The sequence below is a fragment of the Trachinotus anak genome, unplaced genomic scaffold (assembly GCF_046630095.1).
Source record: "Trachinotus anak isolate AG129_WGS33_773 ecotype Australia unplaced genomic scaffold, CSIRO_AGI_Tana_v1 ptg000032l, whole genome shotgun sequence".
NCBI classification, from domain to species: domain Eukaryota; kingdom Metazoa; phylum Chordata; class Actinopteri; order Carangiformes; family Carangidae; genus Trachinotus; species Trachinotus anak.
This window is the reverse complement of record NW_027273883.1, coordinates 17594541-17610307: the sequence shown is the minus strand read 5'-3', so window position 1 is coordinate 17610307 and position 15767 is coordinate 17594541. Positions and strand designations below refer to the sequence as shown.

At 40.6% G+C, this 15767-nt stretch overlaps 1 protein-coding gene across 2 annotated transcripts; it reads left to right on the top strand.

Annotated features, from left to right (window-relative positions):
- The first annotated feature begins 358 nt into the window (after window positions 1-358).
- mboat1 (membrane bound O-acyltransferase domain containing 1) lies at window positions 359-15286 on the top strand. 2 transcript variants are annotated; one of them, XM_071468661.1, is made up of 13 exons: window positions 359-613; window positions 1004-1149; window positions 1627-1704; window positions 3737-3832; window positions 7091-7146; window positions 7621-7675; window positions 8900-9092; window positions 9456-9648; window positions 9751-9854; window positions 9989-10053; window positions 10149-10281; window positions 10737-10888; window positions 11906-15286. In XM_071468661.1, the coding sequence occupies exons 1-13, from the start codon at window positions 524-526 to the stop codon at window positions 12084-12086; spliced, it is 1542 nt and encodes a 513-aa protein (XP_071324762.1). In that variant the 5' UTR covers window positions 359-523; the 3' UTR covers window positions 12087-15286. The 2 variants fall into 2 exon arrangements, with proteins under 2 accessions (XP_071324762.1, XP_071324763.1); XM_071468662.1 differs by lacking the exon at window positions 1004-1149 and having other exon boundaries at window positions 571-613; window positions 11906-12236.
- The last annotated feature ends 481 nt before the right edge of the window (window positions 15287-15767 follow it).

The window sequence follows — 15767 nt, the reverse complement described above, 5'->3', positions numbered from 1 at the left end:
CAACTTAATATAATGTTCACCCACTTCATCCGAGCACAAGGCACTTTGTTGCTTTTAAAAAGGAGGAGTGTACATAATCAAAAATTGTGTGAGAATTAAAAAATAATAATTAAAACGTCTTCTTCTGTAGTGGCTGATCTGCAAAAACAATGTCGGGTAACCATAACTGCAGGACAGCCTTCATCTGACAGGTGTTTGCTTTCTCTTTGCACTGAAGTACAATAAAACCTTTCATTGCCCGTTCGGCAGCCGGACTTTTACTTTTGAAGCAATGGCCGGAAAAGCTATTTATTTTCTCTCTGCCTCAGTCGGACTTGACTGGTGCTGAGGCAGAGGAGGAGCGGCGGAGAGAGCTGGGAGTGCCATGCACTGTCTATCAAACAGAGGACTGGTTCAACTTGTCACGAAGACTTTCGGGAAAACAATGTGTTTCAGTCACAGAAAATAGTAAGTAAGCTGGCTAAAGGCGAAGGGAAAGGGCAGCCGGGAGCACTGAGGCGTCGCAGCGGAGTAACTGCGCAGGATGGGCGAGCAGGCGGACACTGCGTTTAAAACCACTGGATCCAAGTGGCTGCTGCCTGTCAGTGAGCACTTGGGCTTTCCTCTCGATCAGGTAGGATAATCCGCCCGTAAATCGTAAACCAAACGAGGACATTCCGGTGGAAATAAAGAGCATTTCCCCCCCAAGATATGTCGTCTTCAGAAAGGCACTGCGTATATTTCAGAATTGTGTTGGGATAGGTTGGAGACTTTAAAGTTTTTTTCTCTCTCTCCAAAATGTCCCAGAATTAGGCTACTTAACATTCATAGCCAACCATTTGATAGTTCACAGATATAACAGCAAAGCTGCACATCTTTGTAGAATGAATGCGATGCCACGGAGGATGATGAAACAAGGCTGTCACCCACAGTATGTGCCTGCAGTTTAACAGGGAGCACATGGTGCGTTGACTGTTTTGGGCGGCTCGACACCCCAATCCTAAACCCTGTCTCTCCTACGCAGGTGAATTTTTTGGCATGCCAGCTGTTCGCCCTCGCTGCTGCCTTCTGGTTTCGTCTCTACCTCAGTCCGAGCCATGCCAATCCCCTGGTCAGACACGCTGTGGCCACTCTCCTTGGCATTGCCTTTCTCATCTTTTGCTTTGGATGGTAGGGGCACCCGTCCCAAACAGTACTCCATTCACATTCTGTCAAAGGATGCTACACTCAGTCATATAGGCCTATATATATATATATATATATATACTGGGCCAATGCCATGACCTGATTACCAACAAAGAAATATGTGACAGCGAAGTCTCTGTAGTAGTTAACCACTGAGCAGGTCTCTGCTATCATTTGTCTACCTTCCTGAAAAATGAATATGCAGGGCTGATGCCCAGTGTGCAGAGTCCAGCACCTCAGGCTTATAATTATAGGAAGACAATGAGGCTGAAGACAATAACAGCACACAGGAGACATGCTGTCGCAGTAGATCTACCAGTAACAGGTTTCTGGGGAAAGGTGTCAAGTCTAACGCACACTGCATGGCATCACACACATACAGCATAATGTCCCACCTTCAATCTTAAATAAAGAAAACTGTGTTATTCAAATAATAGTGATGATACACATTTTCTGATGTAGGTACTCAGCTCACATCCTAACAGTGGTGGCTGCAAGCTACTTGATCATCATCAAAGTCGACATCAACAGTGTACACAGGTAAATCTTTGTCTTCATACTTCAAAGAGAGATCAATGTAAAAGTCTGGGATAGGGCCATGTTTTGGAGACATACTGTTGGAATTTGTGATATGTGAACATATCAAATATTTGGTAGAATTAAATACTTTATCTTTAATGCTCTCAATCAATCAGTCCTCTTTTTGGCACTTCTTGAAAGGGCAAGTGTGAAAAATCTTAAATGTGTTGTTCTGCTATTTGTAACCATTTAGTTGTGGAGTTGATTATAGACATACAAAATCCTGAGGTGTACCATGATCAATAAGTTGGTGCATATGTTGTTTCCAGACCAGACTGACCAGTCTGTCTGTCATCATGGTGACAGGTGGATGACAGACCAGCTAACATAGCAACATATCATTTCCATGATAGTAGTGCAGTTCTGGTTACTGATGACTCCAGGTAAAACTCGTCGGACAAGACCAGCCCAGAAAGTATTTACGTCATAGGTGTGTGTCTGCTGGAGTGGGCAGATAGCTTAGTATAGATAGTGGCAATGATATTGATAATTTATTTGTTCCGGTAATACTGTTTTTGACATTTAAATCTTAAAAAAAAGTTTGTTTTTTTTTGGTTGCTCACCTCCTTGAACTTTCCCACTCAGTCACTCCCTCCCACATATTCCAACACAGACTTTAGTGCAGTCCACCCAGCCTAATTATCCTGTTGTTGAAATGTAGCCTGAACTAAAATACTGCTGTTGAAGGCATGAAACTAGCGCAAAACACGTCCGACACGCGCCTGACATGCCAGCTGAACCAGTCTGTTGCATCAGGACAATGTTTTTAAGTGTCTTTTTTTCTCTCATGTTTATAGTATTTTGTGTAGCTTTCTGAGTGTAATACATTTTTTCCCATCATATTTTGGTATGTGTATTTGTTGGCTTGCATGTAAAGAACTTGGCTAAATTGTAACATTGTAGTTTTTTTTCTTAATGAATGGTGTAATATGAGGTGTGGTTAGGTGGCTCTGGCATTCAGGTGTAAAGGGAATCCCTGCAGGGAGAGGAAGATAAAAACCAGTATTGTTCTGTAAATAAGAAAGCAAATCAAAGTGTAAACTTTGTTTCAAGTTAAACATGCATACCGCATGAAGACGAGGTAGTTGAAGTAGATGAGTAATCAGTCAGCTATGTAAGAGTGTCACCGGTTCTGACATCTAAGAATTTGTTGTGGTGATGTGGTGGTTATCCTGGTGTTAAAACACACACACACACACACACACACACACACACACACACACACACACACGATTTGGATATATTTTACATAGCAGATAGCAGTTCATGATGTCATTATTTCGTAAAATCTGAGATGTATAATAGAATAGAAATGTGTATGAGAGCTGTTATCTCCCCTGTCCTTTAGTTATTCAAAAAATCATGGATGTCTTTTTATGTCTCAGTTGAAGTTACTCTGTTTTAAGAATTTATTTTCTAGATAAAGTCAGTTCATACAGTTTGACGGTCTCCAGTAGCAGCTCCTCTCCTAAGTCAGGCTACTGTGAATACACCTTTACATTCCTTTAAGACAGACGGCTGGTCTAACTGACCTGCATGTTGAAACTTACATATCTTTAAAGTCATTCTTTCTACTGTGAACAAATAAATTAGATTATGTATAATTTATATTAAGTTTGAGTTCTGACCTGTTTCCAATTTGAAAGTGCGCACTAAAAATGTTTGCAGCCACAGCAAATGTTAAAAAAAATACAATAAAATGGAAAAAGTAAAATTATGTTACAATCAACACAGTTCTAAGGAAAAGTGTTAACATGAATCCAGTCATTCTGGATGTTTCAAAAACATAATAAAGACAAAGCTGTGTTACTGTGTATTGCACATGCTAGATGGCAAAACACCTTTTATTGGCATGAAAAACCGTAACAGATGAAATATCTGAACATACCAAGACATAAACAAGCCCTACTAGGTAGCATTTATAGGTATTCTATGTGTCACCATCTCAGTTGTTTCATGTCTGAATTTGTTTTGTTCATTCCTCCACTTGCAGTTATTCCATGGTGATTGCTATGGGCTATCTGACAGTTTGCCAAGTGAGCCGAGTCTTCATCTTTAACTATGGAATACTGTCCACTGACTTCTCTGGGTAAGGAGAAACTTAGTCACTCAGTTGCCTCATCTCTTTTCCTCCCTCTTTGCCACACCTTCTTGGTGACAGCGTATTAATCACTTCAGTCTTTGAGCAGTTCTTATGTTATCAGTTAACGTTTCCTAACTGAATTGTCTGGTACCTGCTTACACAGTGGTCAGTGCCACAGCCTTGTGTAAATAAAACACCCCTGATTAAGAAAGCAGCAGAGTGAATTGCTCACAGTTGACATTGTCCAGCCAGGTAGAGTTAAGGTACTCGCTGACTCCTGGCAACTGTAACATTGTTGTGTTAACAAGCCTGCCTCTAAAGAAGAGGACACTTTAATTTTTAGTATGCTTCTCTTTATTTGGAGGGTTAAAGGTTACATTTCCTCTTTTGGACTCTACAAAGGATCATAAAGAGGTGCTAAAAGACGAACAGGGCAAAGTGGGAGGGGATTTCCTATAACAGAAGATGGGCTGTGACCTGTCATTGCTCATTATTTCTTAAGTGAAAGACTGCAGATTCATACTGGCACCATTTTGAAATCAAAACTCTTCCCACAGGTATTAACTGCAGCTGCATTCACATTGATGGGATGGAGTCGCTTTGATAAAGAGGGCTGTGATTTTGTTAACATGCAGCTTATCTCATTGTGAAACACCTCTCGTCTAAAGGGCAGGGCCTCCCATGATTCACAGAAACAGAAGTGGTTTCACTAGAAAAGTTCAGATCAGATAAAGTGGATACTAGCATTTCTGTGTGTAGTTGTGCTTTTAAAGGTGACAGCTGACTTTGCTGGCTCCTGTACTCAGCAATTTCTTTGCCCAGTTCTAATGTGAATGAATTTGCTGGCAGCCTCACTCACACTCCACATGACTTTGGTGATGAGCAGCCAGGCCTGAGAGTCAGCCTTTGGGAGGGTCATATACTGAATCGAGATCTGGCTTCTTCTAGCTTCCACATTGGGCAGATAAATGGCTGTGAAATCACAGAGATGGTGTAATGTGTGTGTAACTACTTACTCTAAATCGAATCACATCAAACCAAGTTGATTTATATAGCATGTTTAAAAGGACTGGAGTTGACCAAAGTGAGACAGAAACCATGTATGGCTTTAAAAAAAACAAGAATCTTGAAGTCGATTTGACAGATAGCCAGTGCAGGTGTGCTACTGCTGTTGTAATGCTGTCTCATTTTCTGGTACCAGTTAGGGGTCTCGCTGCTGCAGGCGAGACTGTACAGTGCCCAGGTGCAGTGAGTTGCAATAATCCAGCCTTGATGAGAATAATCTGGTAGTAACAGTCTTCGAGGGTGGATGGACTGAAGTTTATCAATGTTCCTCAGCTGAAGATAGCAACCTTTTTTGATGTGTTAGTCATATTTCAGTGCAGAGTCAAAAATGACACCTGAACTTCTGGCACAGGCATCAAGGGTTGATGTCAATGGCCCTTAGCTGTGCTCCCTGTGGCATTGAGGGAACCAAAAGCAATCAATTCTGTCTTGTTGTCAATCAGCTGAAGACAGTTTTTTGCCATCCGGTATTTTATATCCTGGAGGCAATAAAGGATGGATGTGAGAGAACTGGAATCCCCTGGATTCAATGGACGGGTTATTTGTGTGTTACCGTGTAGCTGTGGAAGAAGATGCAATGCTTGCTGAAGACGGAGTCTAAAGGGACCATATACAAAGCATATAAAATGAGCCCTACAATAGACCCTTGGGATACTCCACAAATAATTGGTGCAGTAGAGGAGGAGAAGCTCCCTGTCTTAACAGAGAAAGACCTGTCTGTTGAGTAGGAGGCAAACCTCTTGAGGGCAGTGCCCTGGATGCCACTGCTTAGCCAGGATTTAATGAAATGATCAAACAAAGGATTTGCGACTCACTTTTTCTGGTATAAAAACAGCCCTTTATGTTGGGGATTGTCAGGTTTTCTACTTTTGTGTTGTTCTGATTATCACCCTGGCATCTTGTGTTGCTTTCCCTGAGGGAAGATGTCAAACACTGTTAATCCAGAGTTTCTTTCTACAGTCTGTGTGCTGTTCTCCTGTTTGTCTGTGAGCATTTCCGTAAGCGAATCTTTTCTGAATTTGTCCAAAGCAGCAGAACAGAAATTGAACTGGGTCAAAATCTCATGCACTGTGCCAACACTATGGTCCACATGGAAAAACAGAGTCTGTAGGCTACAGTGGTGCAGTGTCGCACATACTGGCTGGCACCCTGAAAATGTTTCTCTAAAGCCAACTGCCAACTCTCATTGAGCTAGCACTGCCAGCCGCACGGCCAGCCCCTCTCTGCCTTAGTTTTCCATGCTGTTCACACAATGCAGCCCCCTTACACACTGGTTCCTGTGTGTGAGTGTGTATGAGAGGGAGAGAGGGATGTAGTTAAATGTGTGCTTGTGTGCCTTTGTGCACACACACTCACATTCTTGGGACAGAGAGGTCTCTATCTGTGAATGAAACCAGGAGGGGGGGTGTGAAACTAGACTGTTCAGACTTACTGTACAGGACCTTAATGCCCTTCGCTGTTATCTGACTTCCAGCGCTTTTTGGTATCCGTAAATGGTTTACCTAAGTGTGAAAAAACTCCAGTGTTAGTATAGAAATCGTCTTACTAGCACTATTGCACTTAAGGACGTGGTTTTCTCTATAACATGAGCTTTTCAAGATGAAGATCTGGAAGTCCCGCTTCACTAAAAGTGATTTAGTGAAAATTTGGCTGTTTAAATGAATTGCACTGGAGTAATAAGTGACCTGACATGACACTGCTAGAAAAGAAAGAGGTGATTCACAAGGGAAAATAAATTCTGTAGCCTCAGACAGAGGCGCAGTAGGCAGTGGCTTAAGGCGGGCTTTGTCTCAGGTCGGCCTTTTTCAGTTTTCCTGATCAGAAACATGCTGCTTGCTGAGCTGTCATGATCTCTGCTTTTGACTTAAAAAAAATATGGTTGCTAGACTAGAAACTGTCACAACTGCGCACCCACATGAAGCTGGCTTGGTGAGGCTAAAGACACCAGAATGCTTTGGACTGCTTAAAGATCATCACTTCTTATTTTATTTTTCATGTGTCAGAGAAACACTATCCATATCTGTGGCACAGTGTTGTCTGACTAAAACATTTATTCATTTTGAAAAATGTTTATTCGTAGGTGCATATATTTATTTTCTCACCTCAGTGCCCACTTAAGTCAGCTCAGCAGTGGATATCAGCACTTTTCTCCAAACCTTTACAGTTGAATTAAATCATTTGTCTGCTTTTTCTGCTCAGGCCTCTGATGATAGTCACTCAGAAGATCACCACACTGGCTTTCCAGCTCCATGACGGTAAGACAGAGGAGAGGATGCACACACACACACACACACACACACACACACTTAAACACTCAAGTGCACACAGGTGTTAGCAAGCCTTCATTGGTGGAGGCAACACGTTCTCACAACATTTAACTGAAGGGTTTTTCACTGCTGATTGTTTGACCTGTGGTAAAAGCAAAAGCTCAGATGTTGCTAATAACATTAATGATGGCCTGCTTTCTATTTGAATGTCCCATCCAGCCATGACAGTGTGACAGTGAGTTATTGTGCACAAAATTGTGGTGCTGTGGAATTCAGCCATCATGGATTTCATTAGCAACACCTGTGCTTCCATGAAAGAAGCCAAAAGTGAAATTTAAGAAACCTATAGGAAAGAAATAAGACAAGATTAAAGAGACTGATGACAGATTTGGGAATGATGAAAAGTAGCAAAATTAAAGTTTCCAAACAGGGTTACTGATGACTTCATCCTTTGTTTGTCAGGTATGTGTAAGAAATCTGAACAGCTGACCCCGGAGCAGAGGCCTCTGGCAATAAAGTAAGTTTTTAATGTGGTAAGACATATGAAGGATGTTTTATACGGTACATTGCTGTGTGAAACATCAGGGGACAGACGTACTGGAGACAAGGCAGAGCACTGTGCTCTGAATAATGCTCAAGTGGAGGGCTCTGATGTGGTTCCTCTTCCTTTTCCCCTTCTGATGTCACAGATTTTCTTTAAAGCTGACCTTTGAGGTGCATATAGTTTACACTGTCGGGTTAATATGTATCTGGTACTAGTGTTTTCCTGTCAAAGGCTGTGTGCAGAGAGGACTGCATCTGAATGAACACCTTAAAGAATAAATAACTCTTTCTTTTCCTTTAGCCACGAGGGACAATGAAAAAGGAGATGCAATCATGGTGAATAGCTTATTCATGTAAAAAGCATGCTGGGAAGTTAAGAAAGAGGCATCATTTTGCATGGAAAATACAACATTTACATGCATGTTAATCTATAAAACCACATTCATCATGTTCTATGCATGCAATTCTAAATAAAATGAAAAATATATCAATAAATGATCATAACACATAGTGTTGCTCTTGTATGATAATTTTGATGCTATAAATTTGGTGATTGTCTCGTGTGTGTTACCTTATTTTGAGGTCCCTCTGCTCCCTTTAGGGTTAGGTATTGTATTTTATTTTATTGATACTGATTCTGATTTTACTTAACAATTCTGGTTGTACTGTAAACATGATACACTAGCTTTAATGCGTGCATATCCAGCAATGTAGACAGAAGCTCAGCAGGGCAAAACCTTGCTTTTGGAAATCAATAAACTTATTGAAAAGCAGATTTCTTCATGTTTTCCTGCTTTTTCAGTATTTTGAACTGGTTACAAGTCATAACCAGCTCTCAATATCAAATTCTGTTTCCCTTAAGGGTTCCATAACTACTATAATCAGAGCGTCAAAGGAAGCAAATCAAAACCTAATTCATAATGTTTAGATTCACAGAATGTTTACTTTTATGTATACTTTTCATCTGCCAAACCACAATACAGTTTTACCCCCTTTTTGATTGTTAATTTTTATTAAAAAATAAATAAATAAAAAGATGGCATGCATTTCCGCATTTCCACCTCACAAAATTTACAGTACCACTACCACTACCACTACTACAGTACCACTGTTGCATTTCACCTGAAGTGATCACCGTTTTCATGCTGAATGTAAAATGTTTTGTTTTCAGTGATTTCTTCTATTGTTCTTTCTGCAGTGTGAGGCCTTCTCTCATTGAGTACCTGAGTTACAATCTGAACTTCCTGAGTGTCTTGGTGGGACCCTGCAGTAACTATAAGGACTACATAGACTTCATAGAGGGCAGACACATCAGCCAGAGGCTCAGGCAGCGCTCTGGGACGTGCACCGGACAGAATGGCTATGATAAGACACCGGACATGTCACCTCTGGTAAGTTCATGAATGCATTATCTGCTGCTCCCTCTTCTGATTTTACTGACGCAGCACAACCTTGGAGGTGGGTGGGGTGGTTTTAAATCTGTCTCTCTATTCTAGAGCACTTTTCTTGCAGTGACTCTTTAAGCTGCCTGAAATATTAAATAAACATGGAGCAGTAATTATCCTTGGTTCTTGTTGTTTGGTCTGAAACTGAGGAAGAGTAAATGACATAGCCTCTGGGTTCTATATTTGGTTTCTGTGTTTCTGAAAAAACTGAAGAAAATTTGCTCAGAAATCATCCACACAGACTTTTGTTAGTACATTGAAAAATTTGCATTTCCATCAGTGCTCAGAAGTTTTCAATTTTCTCTGCAGCCCACTGTCTGCCAAAAGCTGCTGGTCTGCTGTGGCTGTATGCTGTTCTTCCTCACTGTGACTCGGTCCTTGCCGATAAAATACAACGTGGACCCACACTTTGTCAGCCACGCCCCCTTTCTCACCAGGCTTACCTATGCTTTCTTCTCCATACAAGCAGCAAGGCCCAAATTCTACTTTGCCTGGACACTAGGTGAGCACAGTGTGTTTGAGTTCGGGTGCTGTGGTTGTCAGTTGCTAACATGAAGGGGACATAGTTTTTATTGCCATGTAAGTCACAATTTTCTTTTTCCAGCCGATGCTGTGAACAACGCTGCAGGTTTTGGTTTCCTGGGGATAGATGAAAATGGAAAGCCATCATGGGATCTCATCTGCAACCTCAACATCTTGGGGATTGAGGTACCCTCAGTGTTTCACATGATTTAAAAAAAAAAAAAAAAATAGAATTTAGAATTCATGCAAAGTAATTTGGAGCACACGGTTACTGTTATGTGGGTATTGTTTTTCATTCATAGATAATTTTTTTTTTTTAGACTGCAACCAGCTTCAAGACATTTATTGACAACTGGAACATCCGAACAGGAATTTGGCTTAAAACGTAGGTGCTGCAAATCTGAACTTCAGGACTCATGCATGCAGTCAGAAAACATTTCACAAACACTTGAACATATTTAATTCCTCTCCCCTCCACAGTGTGTGTTATGACCGAGCCCCCAAACACCGGTTGGCATTGACCTTCATCCTGTCTGCCCTGTGGCATGGTGTCTATCCAGGGTACTATTTTACCTTCATCACCGCCATCCCTATCACCATGGCAGCCCGAGCAGTGAGTACCTCACCTCCTCTGCAAATTCCAATTAATACTCCACAAAACAAAAGAAATTACAAAAGAAAATCAACAGTTAGTATTTAGTCAAGTTGTAATATTTTATTAGATTCCCAGCTATAACAAAAAACATATAAAAGCTCTTAATTTCTTATTGTAGCTGCAAACAACCACCTCTTGATGGTACTTAAGTTATTTTAGAAATGTGTAATGTGAATGTGTACCACAGTAAAATATAACATACATAACCATTGTAGCTTTATTAATCTAAATTCATGCAATCTGAGAAAAATGTAAAAGGAAGGTAACAAAAACTCTTTCCACATAACTTAATCGTGTTAGCTGACATAACATCAGCAGCATAGCTTAAGTACATCCATTCTTTCGCCTGTGTGAAATAAATGATCATTAGATTATTGTTTATGCCCCTCTGTTCATCTTTCTCTCCTCACCAGATAAGGAAATCCGTTCGCCACTACTTCCTGGGCTCCAGAGGCTTGAAGCGGGGTTATGACATCTTAACTTGGGCAGCCACTCAGCTGGCCATCTGCTACACTGTGATGCCTTTTCTACTTCTTGCAGTAGAGCCCACATTAGTTTATTACAGGTATGTCCTACCTGGCTTTAATTATCTTATTCTCTTAAGCCCAATTTGTACTGGATTGCAAAGTATTTTCTCTATTTTACAAATAAGTGAAATTGAATAAGCGTGTTGAGAATATTTTTATCTTCAGCATAGAGTTTCTGGTACCTTAGTGCATCTCTGGGGGATTTCCTGTTATAAAACACTCCTTTTAGGATAACATCCCCATTCATTTAGGCAAAAAATAGCAACTCACTATTTCAGATAACATATTATTTCTGATTTCATGGTTTTATTCTTAAGCTTCACCAAAGCCAATGGTACGATGACAATTACTGATGATGCTTTTCCCGGTCAGCGCTCTAATCTCTTGCCCCAGTGTACTGACTTCTCTGTCCATGGTTGCTCACGCCATGTTCTTAGGCTTTTTCTTGTTGTTCAACTAAATGCAACAAACAAAGGAGCTCCTCTTCTTGCTAATTGGAGGATGCTATCTTATTATCTAGTGGATGTGAAGAATGTGTCTGTGTATGCTCAGCCCAGATTGTATGTATAGATTGTATCCTGCATACTGGTTGTATGTAAGTTTTGGTTGAGTGTACATGGTGTATTGCCACAAATTTGTATGTAGTGTTTAGTCTGAGACAGTATCTTCTAGCCTCCCAGCAAACTGAAGTTGTCATACTGTTGTTGTCTCTAAAATGTTGCAAAATGGTGAGAAATTCCCCTCTGAAGCTCTCAAGGCCCAAGTGTCTTGTTCTATCCTATTCTATCTGTTCTATCTATCTGGCCTTTTAATAGATTAACAAAATAGTTGCAGATTAATTTTCTGTTGCTCTAGTAGTCATTGCAGCTCTAGCACTAATGTATGTGCATATATTTTCCTCTGGCTTCTTGCATTGCTTTTTTCTGTAATACATTTCAACAAATAGTTTAGTTTTTAACATGTTATTTTGTGGCCTGCTTTATTTTCTCATGTCACATTTTCCTAATGATCAAGTTACAAAAGTTACACTCGGTTTTTCCTCCTTTCTGTCTTAGGTCTATGTACTTCCACGTGCACATCATCAGCATTCTGGCTGCGATCGCCCTGCATCGAAAACACAAAACCAGGGACCCCTCTGCGACCACTAAAACGCTTTCCTCCGCCTCCTCCTTCTCGCCTTCGTGCTCAGCCCAGTGCCAGCCTGTTCACTCCAACAACAATGACAAATTAGACTGAAAATCCCCTCTTCGTGTTCTTTTACCAGGCTCTCAGTCCAGTGTTCTCTCAAAGACAAGTGAATATCCCTAAAGGGCATTCAGCCAACTTCAAATGGGAAACCAGTGTGTTATTTATTTTTTGAGACACAATGCAGGAACTTATGGCACTGAATGTGCATGGGAAGAGCCTTTCTGCCATATTGTAAGATTAAGACAGTACGTTAAACATAAGCTCAGCAGGCAGAGCTGAGAGAATACCTCTGGTACCACCATCTGCACCACTAGGGACCTGGCCTCCCTCCACTTTCCCCATCCACTATCCCCTACATGCCCATCTCAACACCAGCCTGCCTGCTCCTGCGACGGGGGGCTTACTTTCTTCCCTGTCCTCTATCTGCGCTGCCCTGCCCCACGGTGGGATGTAAGCCAGGACAGTGGGAGAGCAGCTCATAAACAGGCCACAAATACCAGGACACACACACACAAATACACAAAAACTCATGCATAAACAGATACTTGGAAACAAATATGCACATACTCTCTCTTAGACACGCTTGTACTTGGTCACACTCAGATGGCACACAAAGGCTGCCCTTGTGTGGCCACAACAAAAGGGCATGCCATGGAGAGAGAGAGAGCCCATGTACCCGCTGCACCCACTGTGCCCAGAGGATGTATATGAGTGTGTGTGTGTGTGTGTGTGTGTGTGTGCGTGTGTGTGTGATAGTTTACCCTCTGTTACATCTCGGTGACCCTGTGTGCATGTGTGGCCCTCGTCATGAAAAACTGTGGACTGTCGATATTCCTCCCACTGCGTAGAGAGCCACTTGAAATACAAATTAGACTATACAGCTCTCAAAGTCTCCACTGAAACTATAACCATTTAAGATTTTTTTTTAAGGCAAGTTGACAGCGCTACTGGTTGAGGAGACTCAAAACTGTTTTCCTGAACAAGTAAACACCAGTTACTATGGCTAAACCTGCCCCTAAGCTATAATCCTGTAAACACATAGGAAAGGCTAACAAATATTTAAAGAATAAACTATATGACATTAAACTTGTCTGCTGACAAGCTCATGTCAGTTTGCATCGCACATAGAATTGTAATAAATTATAAAACGATGCAATATGAGCACAAATAGAAGCTAACAATTAAAAACAAAGGCTTTCCAGTAATTTAGTCATTCTACTTTCCCCGAGAAATATCCCTTCATGCTGAAGCAGTAGAGAATATAATATTGACACAGTTTTTAATGTGTTAGTGCTTATCATGTGAACGGTGCTGGAAACCTGCCATCATGATATACAGCAAAAAACTGTGGTGAAACTGAGAAGAAATACATTTGAAGTTTCTCTTTTTGGGAGGAAATCATTGCACACTTGGTAAATGGTAAATATGACCAAAAGCAGGAATTTACAAGTTAAAATGTATTTCTTGTCAGTGGGAGTTTGGTGCTGTGGTTCTTTCTGAGAAAGAGCACATTTAAAACTGTAGATTTACCGGAGCTTATCAGCAGCCGCAGGCTGATTGAACAGAGACATCTGCTGGTTGTTTGTACTGTGTGAACTCTGCTGAATGAAGTCATGACGGTAAGCCATGAGGGACTGACTGAAACTGCCACCATGCAGCATCTCCCAGTGCAGCTTCATACCAACCATGAGCTGAACACCTGTTTTTCCACTACAAGTACAATTTCTTTGCAGAATTTCACAATTCCTCCACTTCACTAGCGTTTACCTTTGCACAGTTGATGTTTGTAGTTAAAGATTTGTCGATAAAGACACGGTGAAAACAGAAACATTTTTTAGATTATTAATTATTATTTTGTTGTTTCTCGTTATGAATCACTCATGAGAGGTTTTGGAGCATTGGGAGTTTCAAAAGTGGCACAGTGGCTTGGCTATTAATGGTGCTATCTAGCATGTTAATTCTCAGCTACAGTTATGGGTTGATTATAACAAGGTTTGCTAACAATGCTAACAAATTGCAATGCAAGATTTTTTTTTGGTAGTCTAACAGTGCCTGGTGAAGAACATTTACACTTGAAGATGTCAGGTTGTACCTTTTAAATGCATTATATGGGCTGCCTAATAGAAATGTTCCTTCCTTTGTGTGTAGCATGTTAAGGGCCTATTTAACAGTTTAATCATGCATTCTTGTTATGCATTTTATCACATGCCTTGAAATTGTAGGCTAATCTCTTTTGAGTTAAATATATATTTTTGTCTTGCCTGTTTTGGCTCAGTTTACATATCGACCGAGGCCCCTAATTCTTAATATGTAAAGCCTCAGAGTAGAGCCTGTTTATATGAGAGAGAAAAAACAAAGACCGTGTAGAGGTGTTTCTTATTTTTCTACCAGGACAGAACATAACGTCTCACTTCTTAGCTTTGCTGTGACAAGGACCCCATCCACAAACAAGTGTTGACATTAGGTGAGGGAGGGTTTTCGAATTAACACTAATGAAACAAGAAGTGGGGGAATGTGAAATTAACCTATTGTTAGTCTCTCTCGGCTAATTAGAAAAAAATCTCTTTCAGACTAATTTTTTATCTCGTGGGTCATTTTGAGTAAAGATGCCAATATTTAATTTTTGTTAATTATTTTAATGTTTAGCTGCACAGTAGTTCCTCTCTTGGAGTTAATGAAATGTCAGTAATGAATGCTCCGGGGACCTGTAGATATTTATGTGAAGAGGCCCTTTTCCCAGCAAATATTAACAATTAGACCTAGAGAAAATGGTAATACACTTTGTCCCTACAACAGACACTGTCAAACACTTGACTGCACCTAAACTCAAGTGGTGTGTGTGCCAGAAAGTGAAACTGATCTTCCCAAGTATGGCTTTGCTATAGCATGAAATTGCTTGATATGGAACTAGCTCTAACCTTTATGTGTTCTGTTATCAATAACATGTTCATGGCATTGTATGTCTGCATGTGTTTTTAGTGCAGGGAAATGAGCAGTGAGCGGCACATATACAGTATGAATGTGATGTCGGAATGAGCAGCTATTTGAATGACTTAATACTGATTATGAGGATATTTTTGTATGTGTTTTTGCAGACGTATGGATGATTGAATATACTGACTGTGAGTGTGTGTGATATTTCTCATTACCCCATTGTTCCGTTTTAGTATTATTTGTATGCAGGAAAGAGTGAGTGGTATAGAAAAAATTAGAATAACAAATAAAGCTTTAGTCAAACAAATGTTAAATCCAGGTGTCAGTGAGTTGCATTTGTTCATCCGTTAACACTCCCTCCAGACTCTCCCTCCAGTTACAGCATCAAGTCAAACCTTCTCTATGCGACGCCTGTACCAAGCTGTTTAATCTCTGATGTTATTCTCAAAGTGGCTGCATCTCCGTCCCTTGTGTCACCTGTCTGGTCCCCTCTGACACAGTTATGCCAGTGTGTATCTGATCCAGCTTGAGCTCACAGACAACTAATGACAACCAGGGGGAAAGAAAATGGGACAAAGTTGACAAACAAGCAACAAGGAAATATAAAAAGCTGTAACAAGACCTAAATCCTCTGTTTTTCTATAAAGATCTTCCAAAATGGTTTGGACAAAATTATTGGTACCCCTTAAAAATGGCAGTAAATAAGAGGATTATAGTTGAATTTAAAGCAGACTATTGTCTTCAGTTACAGGTTTCCTCAATTGTATATTCACCCTATTTAAGTGGAAAAGAGTC